Source organism: Equus przewalskii, chromosome X (assembly GCF_037783145.1).
Source record: "Equus przewalskii isolate Varuska chromosome X, EquPr2, whole genome shotgun sequence".
Lineage (NCBI taxonomy): Eukaryota > Metazoa > Chordata > Mammalia > Perissodactyla > Equidae > Equus > Equus przewalskii.
This window is the reverse complement of record NC_091863.1, coordinates 106,386,465-106,398,831: the sequence shown is the minus strand read 5'-3', so window position 1 is coordinate 106,398,831 and position 12,367 is coordinate 106,386,465. Positions and strand designations below refer to the sequence as shown.

The window sequence follows — 12,367 nt, the reverse complement described above, 5'->3', positions numbered from 1 at the left end:
AGAACAATGCAATTCAATACATTTTCCTACTTACTATGGTTGCCAGAAAGCTCAGAGCTACATTTAGGGCCCTGCTGAAGCAATTAACCTTAGTCTAGATTTTGGAAGCTTTTGATATAATTATTCCTATCATCCCACCTTCCTCATTATATCACTCTTACTCTTTAGGCTTGTGATAGCGATCTTATTGGAACTGTATCTTTCTTGTAAGTTTTTTCCAAGCCGTTTTGAAAGTGTAGTTATATAACTAGTGAGCGAGCCAGGGAGCAAGGGAAGGGGCTAATTCTGTTTCTGAATCTCTTATTTGTTGCTTATTAGGCTATCTGGGTGTTTTTCATTTAAGTGTGTTAATGTATTGCAAGCACTCCAGTATTGCAAACCAGGGGGTCTCAGTTTTAAACAGGCTTCCAGTGATACCCAGAAGTAAACTTAAGTGCTGGGGAGACTACTCTTAATACAGAAAGGACAGAGTAACAAATACTTGGAACTCTTTAGAAAGGAGGGAGTGTTGTATGAAATGTACTGTTTCCTTGCTGCATCACTGCAGGGTACATCTGATGAACTTTGTATTCGGTGCTTGCTTTGAGGTTTGGGAATCTATCGATACTTCAGCTTTTGATTATCCATGCTGAAGTGCTGTGGTCAGCACTGGGTTGTTTGCTTATTTGATGTAAAAATATTTCCTCTTTTCAGCTTGTGTTTTTCCAGATGTCTTTTTTGGGGTGAGGAGAAGGTGTAAGGCTTTCAAATGAGTGTGGCTTCTGCAGTGAGTAAAGGTATTAATTTATTGGAGAGCTGAGGAGAATTTACTAGGAAATCCTTTATCAGCTTAAATTTGGGTACATAGCAAACTTTTAGAAGGACTCTCTGGGGAGGTTTGTAGAGCAAATGTAAAGCAACGTGGAATACAGAGCTCTTATATACTTACCTGTACATCTAATAGCACTGCTTTGTCAAAAGAAAATGAATATGTTTCCTAGGAGTGGTAGAATAGATTTTGAAAACCCCAACCCTTTTTGGGGTTGCCCAACATGATCTGGGCTGGCCTTCTTTTATATGACTGCTAACATTAATACTGAGGTCGGGGATGTGGAATTAAGATATCAAAATCCCTTTGATATGACCTTTCAGAAACTGATCAGTAACATAAGGAAATGCGTGGTAAATAGCTAAATCCATTGTTGGATAGGACAGTATTCCCATAGAGCAGAGGTTCTCAGAAGTGTTGGCAGACACTGGCAGCATCAGCTTCATCTGGGAATTGGTTAAAAATGTGATTTCTCAGGCCTCACCCCAGACCTGCTGAATCGGAAACTCTGGAGGTGGATCTGACAGTCTGTGTTTGAAGAAGCCCCCTGGTGATTCTGATGAACACTCAAGTTTGAGAATCATTAGTGTAAAGAAAACTAACAGTCCAGGAGAGCATCCACTAAGGATGATGTTTCTCAGTTTCAGAATTCTCAGCATTCTATATTGTTCCCCCAATGCTGCTTTCTTCCTTTTTTTCCACTTTTTTTCAAGCGGCCTCATTCTTGGGTTATTGTTTAAATTCAGATCTGGTGGAAAGAAAATGGTGTCTATTCTGGAAGACTTATCTATCTTTGGGAAGCTTATTATATTTCTCCCCCAAGGAGTACCACAATGCTTATCAGCTGAGATAAGGCTCTGAGACTTACTGCACGAAAGACAGCAGTTTAGTTCGGTTTAACTAAACATTTCTCAAAATTCTTTGACTTCAGAACCCTATTTTTGTGGAGCATATAGAAACTCTTCATGGAACATGACATCACAAGTAGTTGGGCAAGAATAACATGGTGTCTAAAACCAAAAAGAAAAACTTTATTTTCATTATTTGTCTATTATAACCCTTTGGAAAAATTAGTGACTTTTTCTGTATACCCCAAAAGCTCCATTGTAGGTGTTGCTAGCTGCCACAAGTGGACTTTGAATATTTTATATTCAGCAAGTGTGGGAACAAGAGGGCATATATATAATATATATTTATTAGTTTTTTACAATGGAAATATATATGTGTGTGTGTATATATATAACATATTCAAACGTGTTTCACATTTGTATGAGTCAGTCTTGACTTCTAAGAGATTGGCCCATTGAGATGAAAAATAAAAATGAAAATTAGCTTAAACATTTATAGACCATTTTATAATGAGATTCAATTTTATTATTTTACCAATTTATATAAATAATATTCAAAATCCATTTACTATAATTAAGTACTTGTTAGTATTTTAAGCACCATTAACATCTTCTCTTATAGTGTACTATTTGTTTTGCTTTATCCTCCTAACTTCCCAGGAAAAAATGACTTGCCTGTTTTCTTTTTATAATTTTAATATGTGTTATAAATAAAATATAACAGCAGTTGTAGCAAAATAAAAATTTTAAAAGTACCAACCAAAAAGTGTGATGCTCCAAACTTTTTCATATAGTAGAAATTACTTTGAATGTTTTATTCATTATGATTCTAAAGTGAATTTTTATTATGTGAGATCTTCAAGTAAGAAACTTGCGATGATACGAAAGTGTCTCTTGACTTGATAAACTGGTCTCCTAAGTAGGCACTGGCTTTTTGCCAGTTGAAAAGGGAGCAATAATTCTTTCCTCTTTTCAGTTATTTGCAAGGATAAGATTAAAGCCTGGATCTGCTTCTTTATCCTCTGCCCTTTCACCCAACATACCACTGAGCTGTGGGAGCAATAACTGTTTAACAATATCCAGTTGCAAGAAAAGAAGTGTCCTTGGTTTTTTAACATTGTATATAAATGCCCTCCCTAGGCACATGATAACTAATATTACTCACAGAATCAAGAATTATTCATATAATAATGCATTATCTTTTGTGGAGAGGTAAAATGATAAAACATAATTTGTAATCTGTCGTATTTTTTATACCTAATTAACAGTAACAATTTTAGTTCTATTGTAAAGAACTAATAAAGTAAATATTTTTTTTTTTACTTTTTGTACTGCTTATACTTCCAAAGTATACTAAATTTCACTTTTTCCCTTTAGTCTTTCAAAGTACCTATGGGGTATATAGGGGCAGGAATTATTCCCAGAAAAATTAACAGAATTGGGAAATAATTTAGCCATGATCTAAGGTAATTAGAATCCAGGGTACTTAAATTCCAGTCTAGCACTCTTTCTAATAAAATACTGCATTCATATTACAATTTAGATTTATTCCTGCTTTGTCTAGGAACTAATGCATGAGCAGTCAAAGTATTAATAGCCTGTGATGTGGTTCACAGCAGTTAATTGGTTTCAACAGTGGGTTTATTTGTTATCATTATTATTTTCCCTATCATGTTGTCTTTTGTTGTCTTTAAAAGTATAAATACACTTTTGGATTCTGCATGTTCAATTGTCCAGTCATTTATTATGAGATCCAGATTCCCTACTATCATCAGCAAATATCTCTAGCACTTTGTTTTTTAAAAGCTGTGGAAAAACCTAAATGATAAGTTATATTGAATAGAATTGGTATGTTTATATTATTGACATGTTTACCTGATGCATGCACATATTGATTTGCATTTGAAGTCTTTAGTATTAGTTTCAAAATAATGTCTACTTAACCAAAAATAAATTGGCAATATAGAAAAGAGGATAAGTAAGCATAGCTCTTGTTCATAGGCTACGGCTGAAGCACTAGAAAAGTCAAACTTATTCCCAGGCCCACAACTCATCACCTTATTTGCCATTTCAAAGTTTATACATTCTCTGGTCATTTAAATCAGATCCCCATTAAAACTGATCTTTTAGTCGTGTAGTCTTTTGTGAGGTGGTGTGTGCAGGGGATGTGAATTCTCATTTGCCTGTGCTCTTAGTGGAATGAAATGCTTCAGAAGAACACCTTGTACTACTGTGTGATAAGGTCGATCTTTTGTCATTGTTTGGAGAGTTTCTCTGCTCTGTGATAGTATTGAACCTACAGCACTTAGATGTTTGTAGTCTGAGTAAACCTGCCTCTAAATGGCACTACTGTGTTTTTAAAAGATTCTTCTTCTAGGGTGGTAATAATAGTCACAAAATGCACACAACCAATTCTTTAGCTGAGCCCCACTTCCGTCTGTTCTCTATATCCATGGGGTTCTGCTGGACTGTTACTTTTGTTAGGCCGTGGTCGTTGGTGCTTAAGCTCTCATAACCCGACTCCTGATAATATGACACTGCTTCTCCCAAACCAACTGGCAAAACTGTGCAAACATTTACTAAAAAGCTGTGCTAAGAGAGGACGTGTTTGTACTAATGTTCTACTTCGGTAAGGATGAAAGACTTCATGCATGTAGAGCACTTTGAACAGTGGCCTGCACGTGGTAAACACACAATAAAATTAGCTGTGATTATTCAGGTGGATATAAAAAATTGGACAGTTAGTTTATCTTATTCGTTTTCAAGTCACCCAAGATCCCTAGGTACGTAACAAAACATCCCACTTTCCATACATTTGTCTATTACAGTAGTTCCTCCTTATCCGTGATTTCACTTTCTGCAGTTTCAATTACCCACAGTCAGCTGTGGTTTGAAAATATTAAATGGAAAATCCCAGAAATAAACAATTCATAAGTTTTAAATTGTGCACTGTTCTGAGTAGCGTGGTGAAATCTCACGCTGTCCTGCTCCATCCTGCCAAGGGCATGAATCATCCCTTTGTCCAGTGTATCCACACTGTACATGCTACACGCTCGTTGGTCACTTAGTAGCTGTCTCAGTTATCAGACCGACTGTCGTGGTATCACAGTGGTGCTTGTGCTCAAGCCACCCTTATTTTACTGAATAATGGCCTAAAAGAGCAAGAGGAGTGATGCTGGCAATCTATGCCAAAGAGAAGCCATAAAGTGCTTCCTTGAAGTGAAAAGGTGAAAGTTGTCAACTTAATAAGGAAAGAAAAAAAATTGTCTGCTGAGATTGCTAAGATCTACAGTAAGAATGAATCTTCTATCCCTGAAATTGCAAAGAAGGAAAAAGAAATTTGTGCTAATTTTGCTGTTACACCTCAAATATGTATGTATAGGAAAAACCAGTATGCATAGCATTCAGTACTATCCGTGGTGTCAGACATCCACTGGGGGGTCTTGGAATGTATCCCCTGCAGAAAAGGGGGCACTACTTAAATAGTTTCTGGACATACCTAACAGCCAGCTGATGTGCAATCTTTGTAACAATCTTAGAGAGAAAATAGTGGCCCAGACAGTAGAAATACTTGAACTAGCTCATTCCTCAGTTTAGCACATGCCAAAGTATTACGAAGCAAGAGTGGACTGGTTAAGAACATGAGCTCTTTTATAGGGGCCTCGACCTGGTCTCTAAATTTGTTTCAACAATTGTCACATGCCAAGTAACATGAGCTAAAGCTGTATTTACAATTATTCTCCAGCATACTCATAAATAGTCAGAATTAGTTCACATCTGAAGGGTCATTTGACCTTATATGCTAGAGTCTGGTATATAAAGTCAATGTAAAAACATGAAAAAAAAAATAAAACCAATTAAATGTTCCAGTTATCTTTAGTAGAAAAATGAGTGTAAAAGATTGGCACACTGATGTTTTACACTACCTGGTTTATTTCACCGTATCACTTTATCAAATATTTTTCTAGAAGGGAATTTCATTTATCTTATATAAGGGACACATAAACTGGATTCATTTTATTTTTTCAGAAAGACACATTGTCCAACTTTATTCCAATTTTCAGGGAAGGCGCAATGAAGCAAGAGTAGATTTGTTTTATTTTATTTTTCCCTCACCAAACTAAGGATTCCACTAACTAAAAGGCACTAATCAGACTATCACCATGACCTTAATGACCCTAGAAACCTTTTTGTGCCTAATACAGAGGATATCTATTTTTGAAAAACACCACATTCGTACAAGTGTACTATTCTCCCAATAACTTTTGTTCCAGCTGTTTAAACTGACTTGGGGAGTACAATTAATAGATTTTAAAACTAATTAAGTAACTTCACTGTTATTTGCTTTGCTTTATTTTTTCCTTGTTTTAGATTTGGAGATAGGCATTCTTTGGCAGAGGTTCTATTTCACCTTCTCTGTAAGGATATGAGACGTTTATGATTAAGAGATTGATTGATTTTCAAACAGAAAACCTCCACTTATCGTTTTATCTTCTTTAAACTAACTCGATGTCTAGTTACATTGTTTGTGGACGGACTTGTTCAGTTCTTTAAATACTAGGAACAGTTTCATCATCATCAAATATTAACTGTTCCCTGAAAGCAGAAGGTGAACTTAGCAAACTTGCTATATTGACTGAGTTAGACTGAGAGAGGATCGTTTTAAAACATAGATTAAAAAAAAAATCTCAGTAGTTTCATCTAGAACTTTGTCAATTCTGTTCACATCTCTGAAACACATTTTGTTGGAAACTTAATATACTTGGGAGATATTCGAGCCAGGCAAGATAGATCTTTATTTTTAAAAGAGAAAATTTGTATCAATAAATTGCTTGCTTTTATCTGTACAGAACAGAAACAAACAGTAAGTTGGCCTAATTTTCAGATGCTTTTTAAAAGAATCACTTGGCTAAAAACAGCCCTCTTTAAATACGCAGTGCATTTGGGGATTTGTCTGATACTCTAAAATGCCTATGGTTTTAATAACAAGTTACCACAAAGGTTTCAATAAGACTTTTGGTGATAAAAATATATTATCATTAATAAAATGTAAACTTAGTCCGTGCCTCAAAGTAATGACGGTCTATGTCACCAAGTAAAACTTTCTGCTTAGAAATTGCGCATTAGGTATTAGTTTGGTAGTTGAATAAGAGTGTGAGGAAAATACTTAATTTAGACTGGATACATTTGGCTCCGTTGGGGGTTTGCATATGATTATACACTTATGAATTTAGCGAGACCCTGTAAACGACCATTTTGATATTATGCTTTTAAATTTCTTTATCTGAAAGAAGACTTACATTTAGCAAAAGCGGGACTGATTTTCATCTTTGTGCCTCTAATTTCAAAATGCAGAGGTAAATCAATAACTATATCTGCCCTCTATATAACCTCTGTGTGGAGGGGCACGTGGCTGGCTATAGAGATATAATTATTTCATTTATTTTTAGTAGCATACTAAACCCTGTAAAGATAAATTATTTAAATCTGAGCAATAATCTGTGCCTTTCTCACTTTATACTCTCCTTATAAGTTTGCAAGGTATTTGCCTAAATTTAATTCTTCTTTGAAACTTTCTTTTTACTTAGAGACAGGAAATTTAATTTTGCCAAGTGGAAATCCCAAGGTTAAAGTTTAGTGCAAAACGAAGACCCTCAGGAATTGAGGGGATTGCCAGATACCTTCTGACTTCCCAAGTTTGAGTGCAGTTAAAACTCACTTGAGCCCCTTAAGTCATGGAAAACTTAAGGTAACTGGCATGGTTTCAAGGGATAGAAGTCATAATGTAAAAAAGCCAGTTAGAAGGCTTGAAGTTGTTATTTGAGAAGTCGCCTGACTGAAGCATTCAAACAAAAGAAGAAAGCCCCAGCAGCCATTTGGAAAGGTCTCACAGAACTTAGAGTTTTGGCAAGAGGTGCTGGGAAGATGGTTGCGGGATCTTTCTTTGTAGCAATTATAGGAAAAATCTCCATCTTGTTAGCTTTTGGAAGATCAAGTATAGGCAAAAATGTTAAATGTCATTTCAGCGGAAGATCCAGTTCTTTGGAGTTCACTCCATTTTTCTATTTAGAAGAGAAATAAATACAAATGAAAAGTATGACAGAAAACTAATGACCTATAAAATGCCGTGGGTCTTGGTTTGAGCTTTAGTAGGAAGGAGTTGAATTAGATCAATGTTTTCACTAGGATACTCCAATGAGGTATGGTAAAAGGTGTTTTATGAAAAAAGGGGGATGGTTTCTGTGATTAAACTATGTTGAGAAATGCTGAGTTAACAAAAGAAGTGGATTTCTTTCCTGTGGGACGTATGAGAGAGAACATTTACTACGCTCTGGTGTATTGTCAGTTTCCAAGAGAGGAATATAGTATATTGTTTCTTACAAGTATTTAACCAGGAAACTCGGTTTTTGAGGCTCCTCTCTTGAGAATAGTGGTCTGTGGTACACACTCTGGCAAAAGCTGGACAAAACGATCTCTAAGAGCCTTTCCAGCTTTACTATTTAACGTTTCTATAAACATATTATCTATAAATATGTAGAATTCCCCAGTATAGTACAGTTTCATTCTTGCTCACCTAATTCTGAATCTTTGATAATTCCAATGAAGGAATCTGTATTCTTAATGAATAAAAAATAAAGGACTGTGTCCGGTAAATGTTCACAATTACCACTCTTGTGGTATACATATTGTGTCATATGAGGCTGTTGTAGATTGCCATAGTTCCTGAATATATTATTTTGTTCATTAGAATTAACCGTGCCCCTCTACCTCTCCCTCTCTTCTAATATGAGTAATCGAGGCTTGACTGAAAAAGACATCTATGCAAATAATGGCTATTCATACCATTTTTTGCGTGTTTTGAATATGTATCTGCATACATCTTATACGTGCATACAGAAACATGGTGCTTAAGCAGTTATTTTCCTGGGCTTTAATGGATGATTTTTTCTTGAATTTGAGTATTCCACAGACAGAGCTAAGGAAAAAAACATAACCCGCCCTCCTCACCCCCCCCCCCACACAAATAGAAACCTTAAAAACATAAAAGCCATAACTTCCTGTGAAATTCACATGTTCGAAAAATCTGTATAAATTTGGAGTCAGGAGTTAGGCATGGTGGTCACTCGCCAAGCCCTTCCTCATCCTAATCTAAGGAGGAGCTCTGGCAGGCAGGCATCAAAGTCATTTGAATATACAGTTGCGCCACTGTGGGTGGGAAAGTGGCTGACAGGGTAGGGAGCCGTGTGAAGCTTTTGGTGGGAGGAGCCATGGAATAAAAAATTGCTTTCTCCAACAGTCAACTTCCTTAAATTCCTTGCAGCTGGTCAGGTAAGCTGGGGCTGCGAGTGCCTCCTGCCTTGCTCTGGGCAACTGAAGGCCTTACAGAGCCTGGGCTGATTCCATGGAAGGGGCTGCTTATGTCCTGAAGGTAAAAGGGGTAAAATGGGTTTTTGAGGATTGCCTTTATTTAGCTCAACTCACCAGGGTAGAATTACGTAGAGAGAGGGTTGCAGAAAATATATTGTATGGAGCATACTGACACTAAAATATTGTTAATCGTTTATCTGAAATTCAAATTTGATTGGGAGTCCTGTATTTTCATTTGATAAATCTGGCAATCCTAGATCGGGTTCTAGGCAGAAGCCCTAGCCAGGAAGAAAGGGTGCGAGCAGCTGGTGTCTTCTTTGTCCTGGTTCTAAATCGCTGTGGTAAGTGAGTGGATGGGGTGGCCAGAAGAGGGAGGCGAGGGAACCCTAACAGCAGGAGATTTGACTGACAGTGGGCCGGTAGATGCCCTTTTATGTTGTTTCATAATGAAACCTATGTAGTAAGTAGCTTTTTGAAGTTGCATCATTTTATGTGTATTTTATTCGTTGGAATAATAAATTGAATGCCATCATTTTTTCTTTCCTTTTTTCTGTATTTTAATGACATTTTATGTTGGCAGCTATCAACTACTTTAAAGACAGCTTCCATGAATGCTTAGCATCAGAAATGCCTTCTGACTTTTGGTAACTTGGTACCAGCGTGCTTCAACTGTCTCTGGGTTTTAATTTGCGTCTGGCTGGCTGTTTTGTAAACTCTCAGAGATGATGCATTTTTGAGGAGTTTATTATTGAACAGATATTCAGTTAATTTTTTCTAAAGCGATTGAAAGTATTTGACTAGACCAGGGAGGCAAAATTGGGGAGGGAGCAGGAAACAAATTTGGGGTCTTGGTGAGGGAGGCTTGGTTTCACTGTGAACAGCGACTAAGTTTCTTAGTGTTACTTGCTCTTCTGAAAATTTCAAAGAAAAATTTCCAGCTCATTCTTTGAAAATAAATGTTTAATGGGAATGCAGCTGAACATGGGTGTTGAAGTAGAACAGAAACACTCTTCTTGTAAGAAGTCAGCGCATGTGTATGCGGTAGAGAGCCCCAAGAAGGCCCCACCCGATGTGACTGTCCTAAAGCCCTGTATTCCACCTTTGTCTAAGTAGCTTCAGGGCATCTGACTTGCAGCTTGTTCAGAGAAATGCGGGTTGGGTTGGAGCAGTTGGAGAAGGCAGTTTATTCTAAGCTGACCCTCAAAAAGGAGTGCTCCCCTTGGGCAGGCACAGCTGCTGATTAAATATGAATCTGCTACAGGTTTCTTTGTTCACCTCTGTGGGGCCCTGTATCCCGAGGGTCCTAGTGGCCACAGAATTACCAGAATTTGTCAGCCATGACGATCACATTCACCTCAGAGTATATATGCATAGCAAAAAAAAAAAAAAAAGTCACCAATTAGCTATTTTGTCTACCTGAAGAGAATAACGGTTCATGTGGAACAGACAACCAGGAATAGCCTCAGAAAGGAAGGAAGAAGAAAGAACTTAGGAAAGGAAATAGCAAGAGAAGCAATTAGGCTTCTAAGGCAGACTTAGTGTTATGCCCTATAAAATTATTCTCACAAAGTTTATTCATTCATTCAGCAAACTTTTATGAAGTGGTCACCACTCACCAGGCACAGAAACATCCCTGGAGATTCAAAGATATAGTCCTGCCTTTAGATAAGCTCAAAGTCTAATGGGGACATAGGCATGCAAACAATTTATCCATGTACACAGTGATAAGTGCTAAGATAAAACTGAGTACAAGGTGCAGTTGGAGGCACAAAAGAGGGAGAGATAAATGGGAGTGGGGGAGGGGGAGATGGGTTCAGGAACATTTTTACAGGGAAAGAATCATTTGAACTGAAAATCCATATTGGGTAGTGAGAGTCTGGAAACTTGGCTTCTGTCCTTACTGAGCTGCTTGTTAATTAGGACAAGCCTCTCTGGCCTTCACTTCTCTGTATGATAAAAGTGCAAGAGATGTTCCTTAAAATCCGGTTCCGCCCTGAATTTCATGTTTCTGGTAATCAAGTTCTCTTAGTGGGCTGTTTCAGAACAATGGTGTGATTGTTGAGCCAACACCTCCCTTCATCTTTTGGAGGTTACAATTTGAAACCTTTCTTGAGGCAGATAGGCAAGAAAATTCTTCTGCCTCCTTCCAGCTTCTTACCTATTCAAACTTGGGGTCTGGTTTGCACCAAAGTTGTTGCTCTGTATACGTGTACATGGAATGGATGTCAAGAAAGCAGAGTCCAGGGCTGGCCCAGTGGCATAGTGGTTAAGTTCGCGTGGTCCACTTCAGTGGCCCCGGGTTCACCAGTTCCAATCCTGGGTGCAGATCTACACGCAGCTCATCAGGCCATGCTGAGGCAGCGTCCCACATAGAAGAGGTAGAAGGACCTACAACTAGGATATACAGCTATGTACTGAGACTTTGGGGAGGAAAAAAAAGGGGGGGAAGGTTGGCAACAGATGTTAGCTCAGGGCCAATCTTCCTCACCAAAAAAAAGGAAAGAAATCAGAGTTCAACAACATAAGGACATGAAATGCAGTGCTGACTACAGTGAGGGAGTGTACTTGGCTGGCTGTCTTCATGGGGGTCTATATTCAGCCTCGTTAATTTTGCCTTCATTATATTCAGGAAATGGCTTATTAAAAACTTTTTTTTTAGATTTCTTGTCTGCGTGCCAAATTTAAATTAAAAGTTGTATGTAAGATTTTAAGGGTGCTCTTTGTGTGTATTTATCAATATTCATCGATGGTACAATATTGGAGGAGAAAATAATGCGGATGATAGCCATTTTTATAAAGATACAACTTTAAAAGGAAGAAAGTAGGAAATTTGTCATTAGTATGTGGACATCTGGCTAACACTCAGTTTGCGTTGATGTTGCCTCACTTTTAGCTCTTTCAGATTGTTCCTAGCCTTTAGTAGATCTGTGATGTGATGTAGGAACCAGGCAACGTAGTACATATGATTTGTAATTCTGAAATTACTGTTACTTCCTCTAAGAAGCCATGTGTACACGTGTAAGTATGTTTCAGCGGGGCAATATAATCAGTGGGATTTTTTATCTAACACATAATCATTAAAATGGAATAACATGACTTTTTGTCATAGAACAAATCATCTGTTCATTGCCTTTATTTAACATTTAACTTTTAACTCTTGGTAGTCTAGACGAGCAATGAGATGTCCTTGTAAAGGTAATCCACTCATCATTGTATTTGAGAGGTTTTTTTCCCCGTAATTCCAAATGTATTTGAAGAAGCAAGGCATCCTGCAAACAGCTGTTTCTGTTAAGATACTGTGACTGACAAAGGGTAATTTTCAGCTTCCTAGGGCCCTTTTCTT

General features: G+C 37.4%; 1 protein-coding gene across 46 annotated transcripts in view; it reads left to right on the top strand.

The window, feature by feature from the left end:
* The window catches only part of MBNL3 (muscleblind like splicing regulator 3), a 169,350-nt gene that overhangs the window by 89,822 nt on the left and 67,161 nt on the right, over positions 1 to 12,367 (top strand). For 5 of the 46 annotated variants that reach the window (XM_070605003.1, XM_070605011.1, XM_070605004.1 and 2 more), the window contains exon 1: positions 8,891 to 8,985. The exons of 32 other annotated variants lie outside the window; for them this stretch is intronic. Coding sequence is in view for 7 of the 14 variants with exons in the window: in XM_070605000.1 (XP_070461101.1) it covers positions 9,059 to 9,085 (27 nt within the window). In the remaining 7 variants the exon portion in view is untranslated. Of the gene's footprint in view, positions 1 to 8,890; positions 9,086 to 9,281; positions 9,366 to 12,367 lie in introns of those variants that run through there. 9 more of the 46 variants (XM_070605000.1, XM_008530469.2, XM_070604999.1 and 6 more) reach the window with 7 other exon arrangements.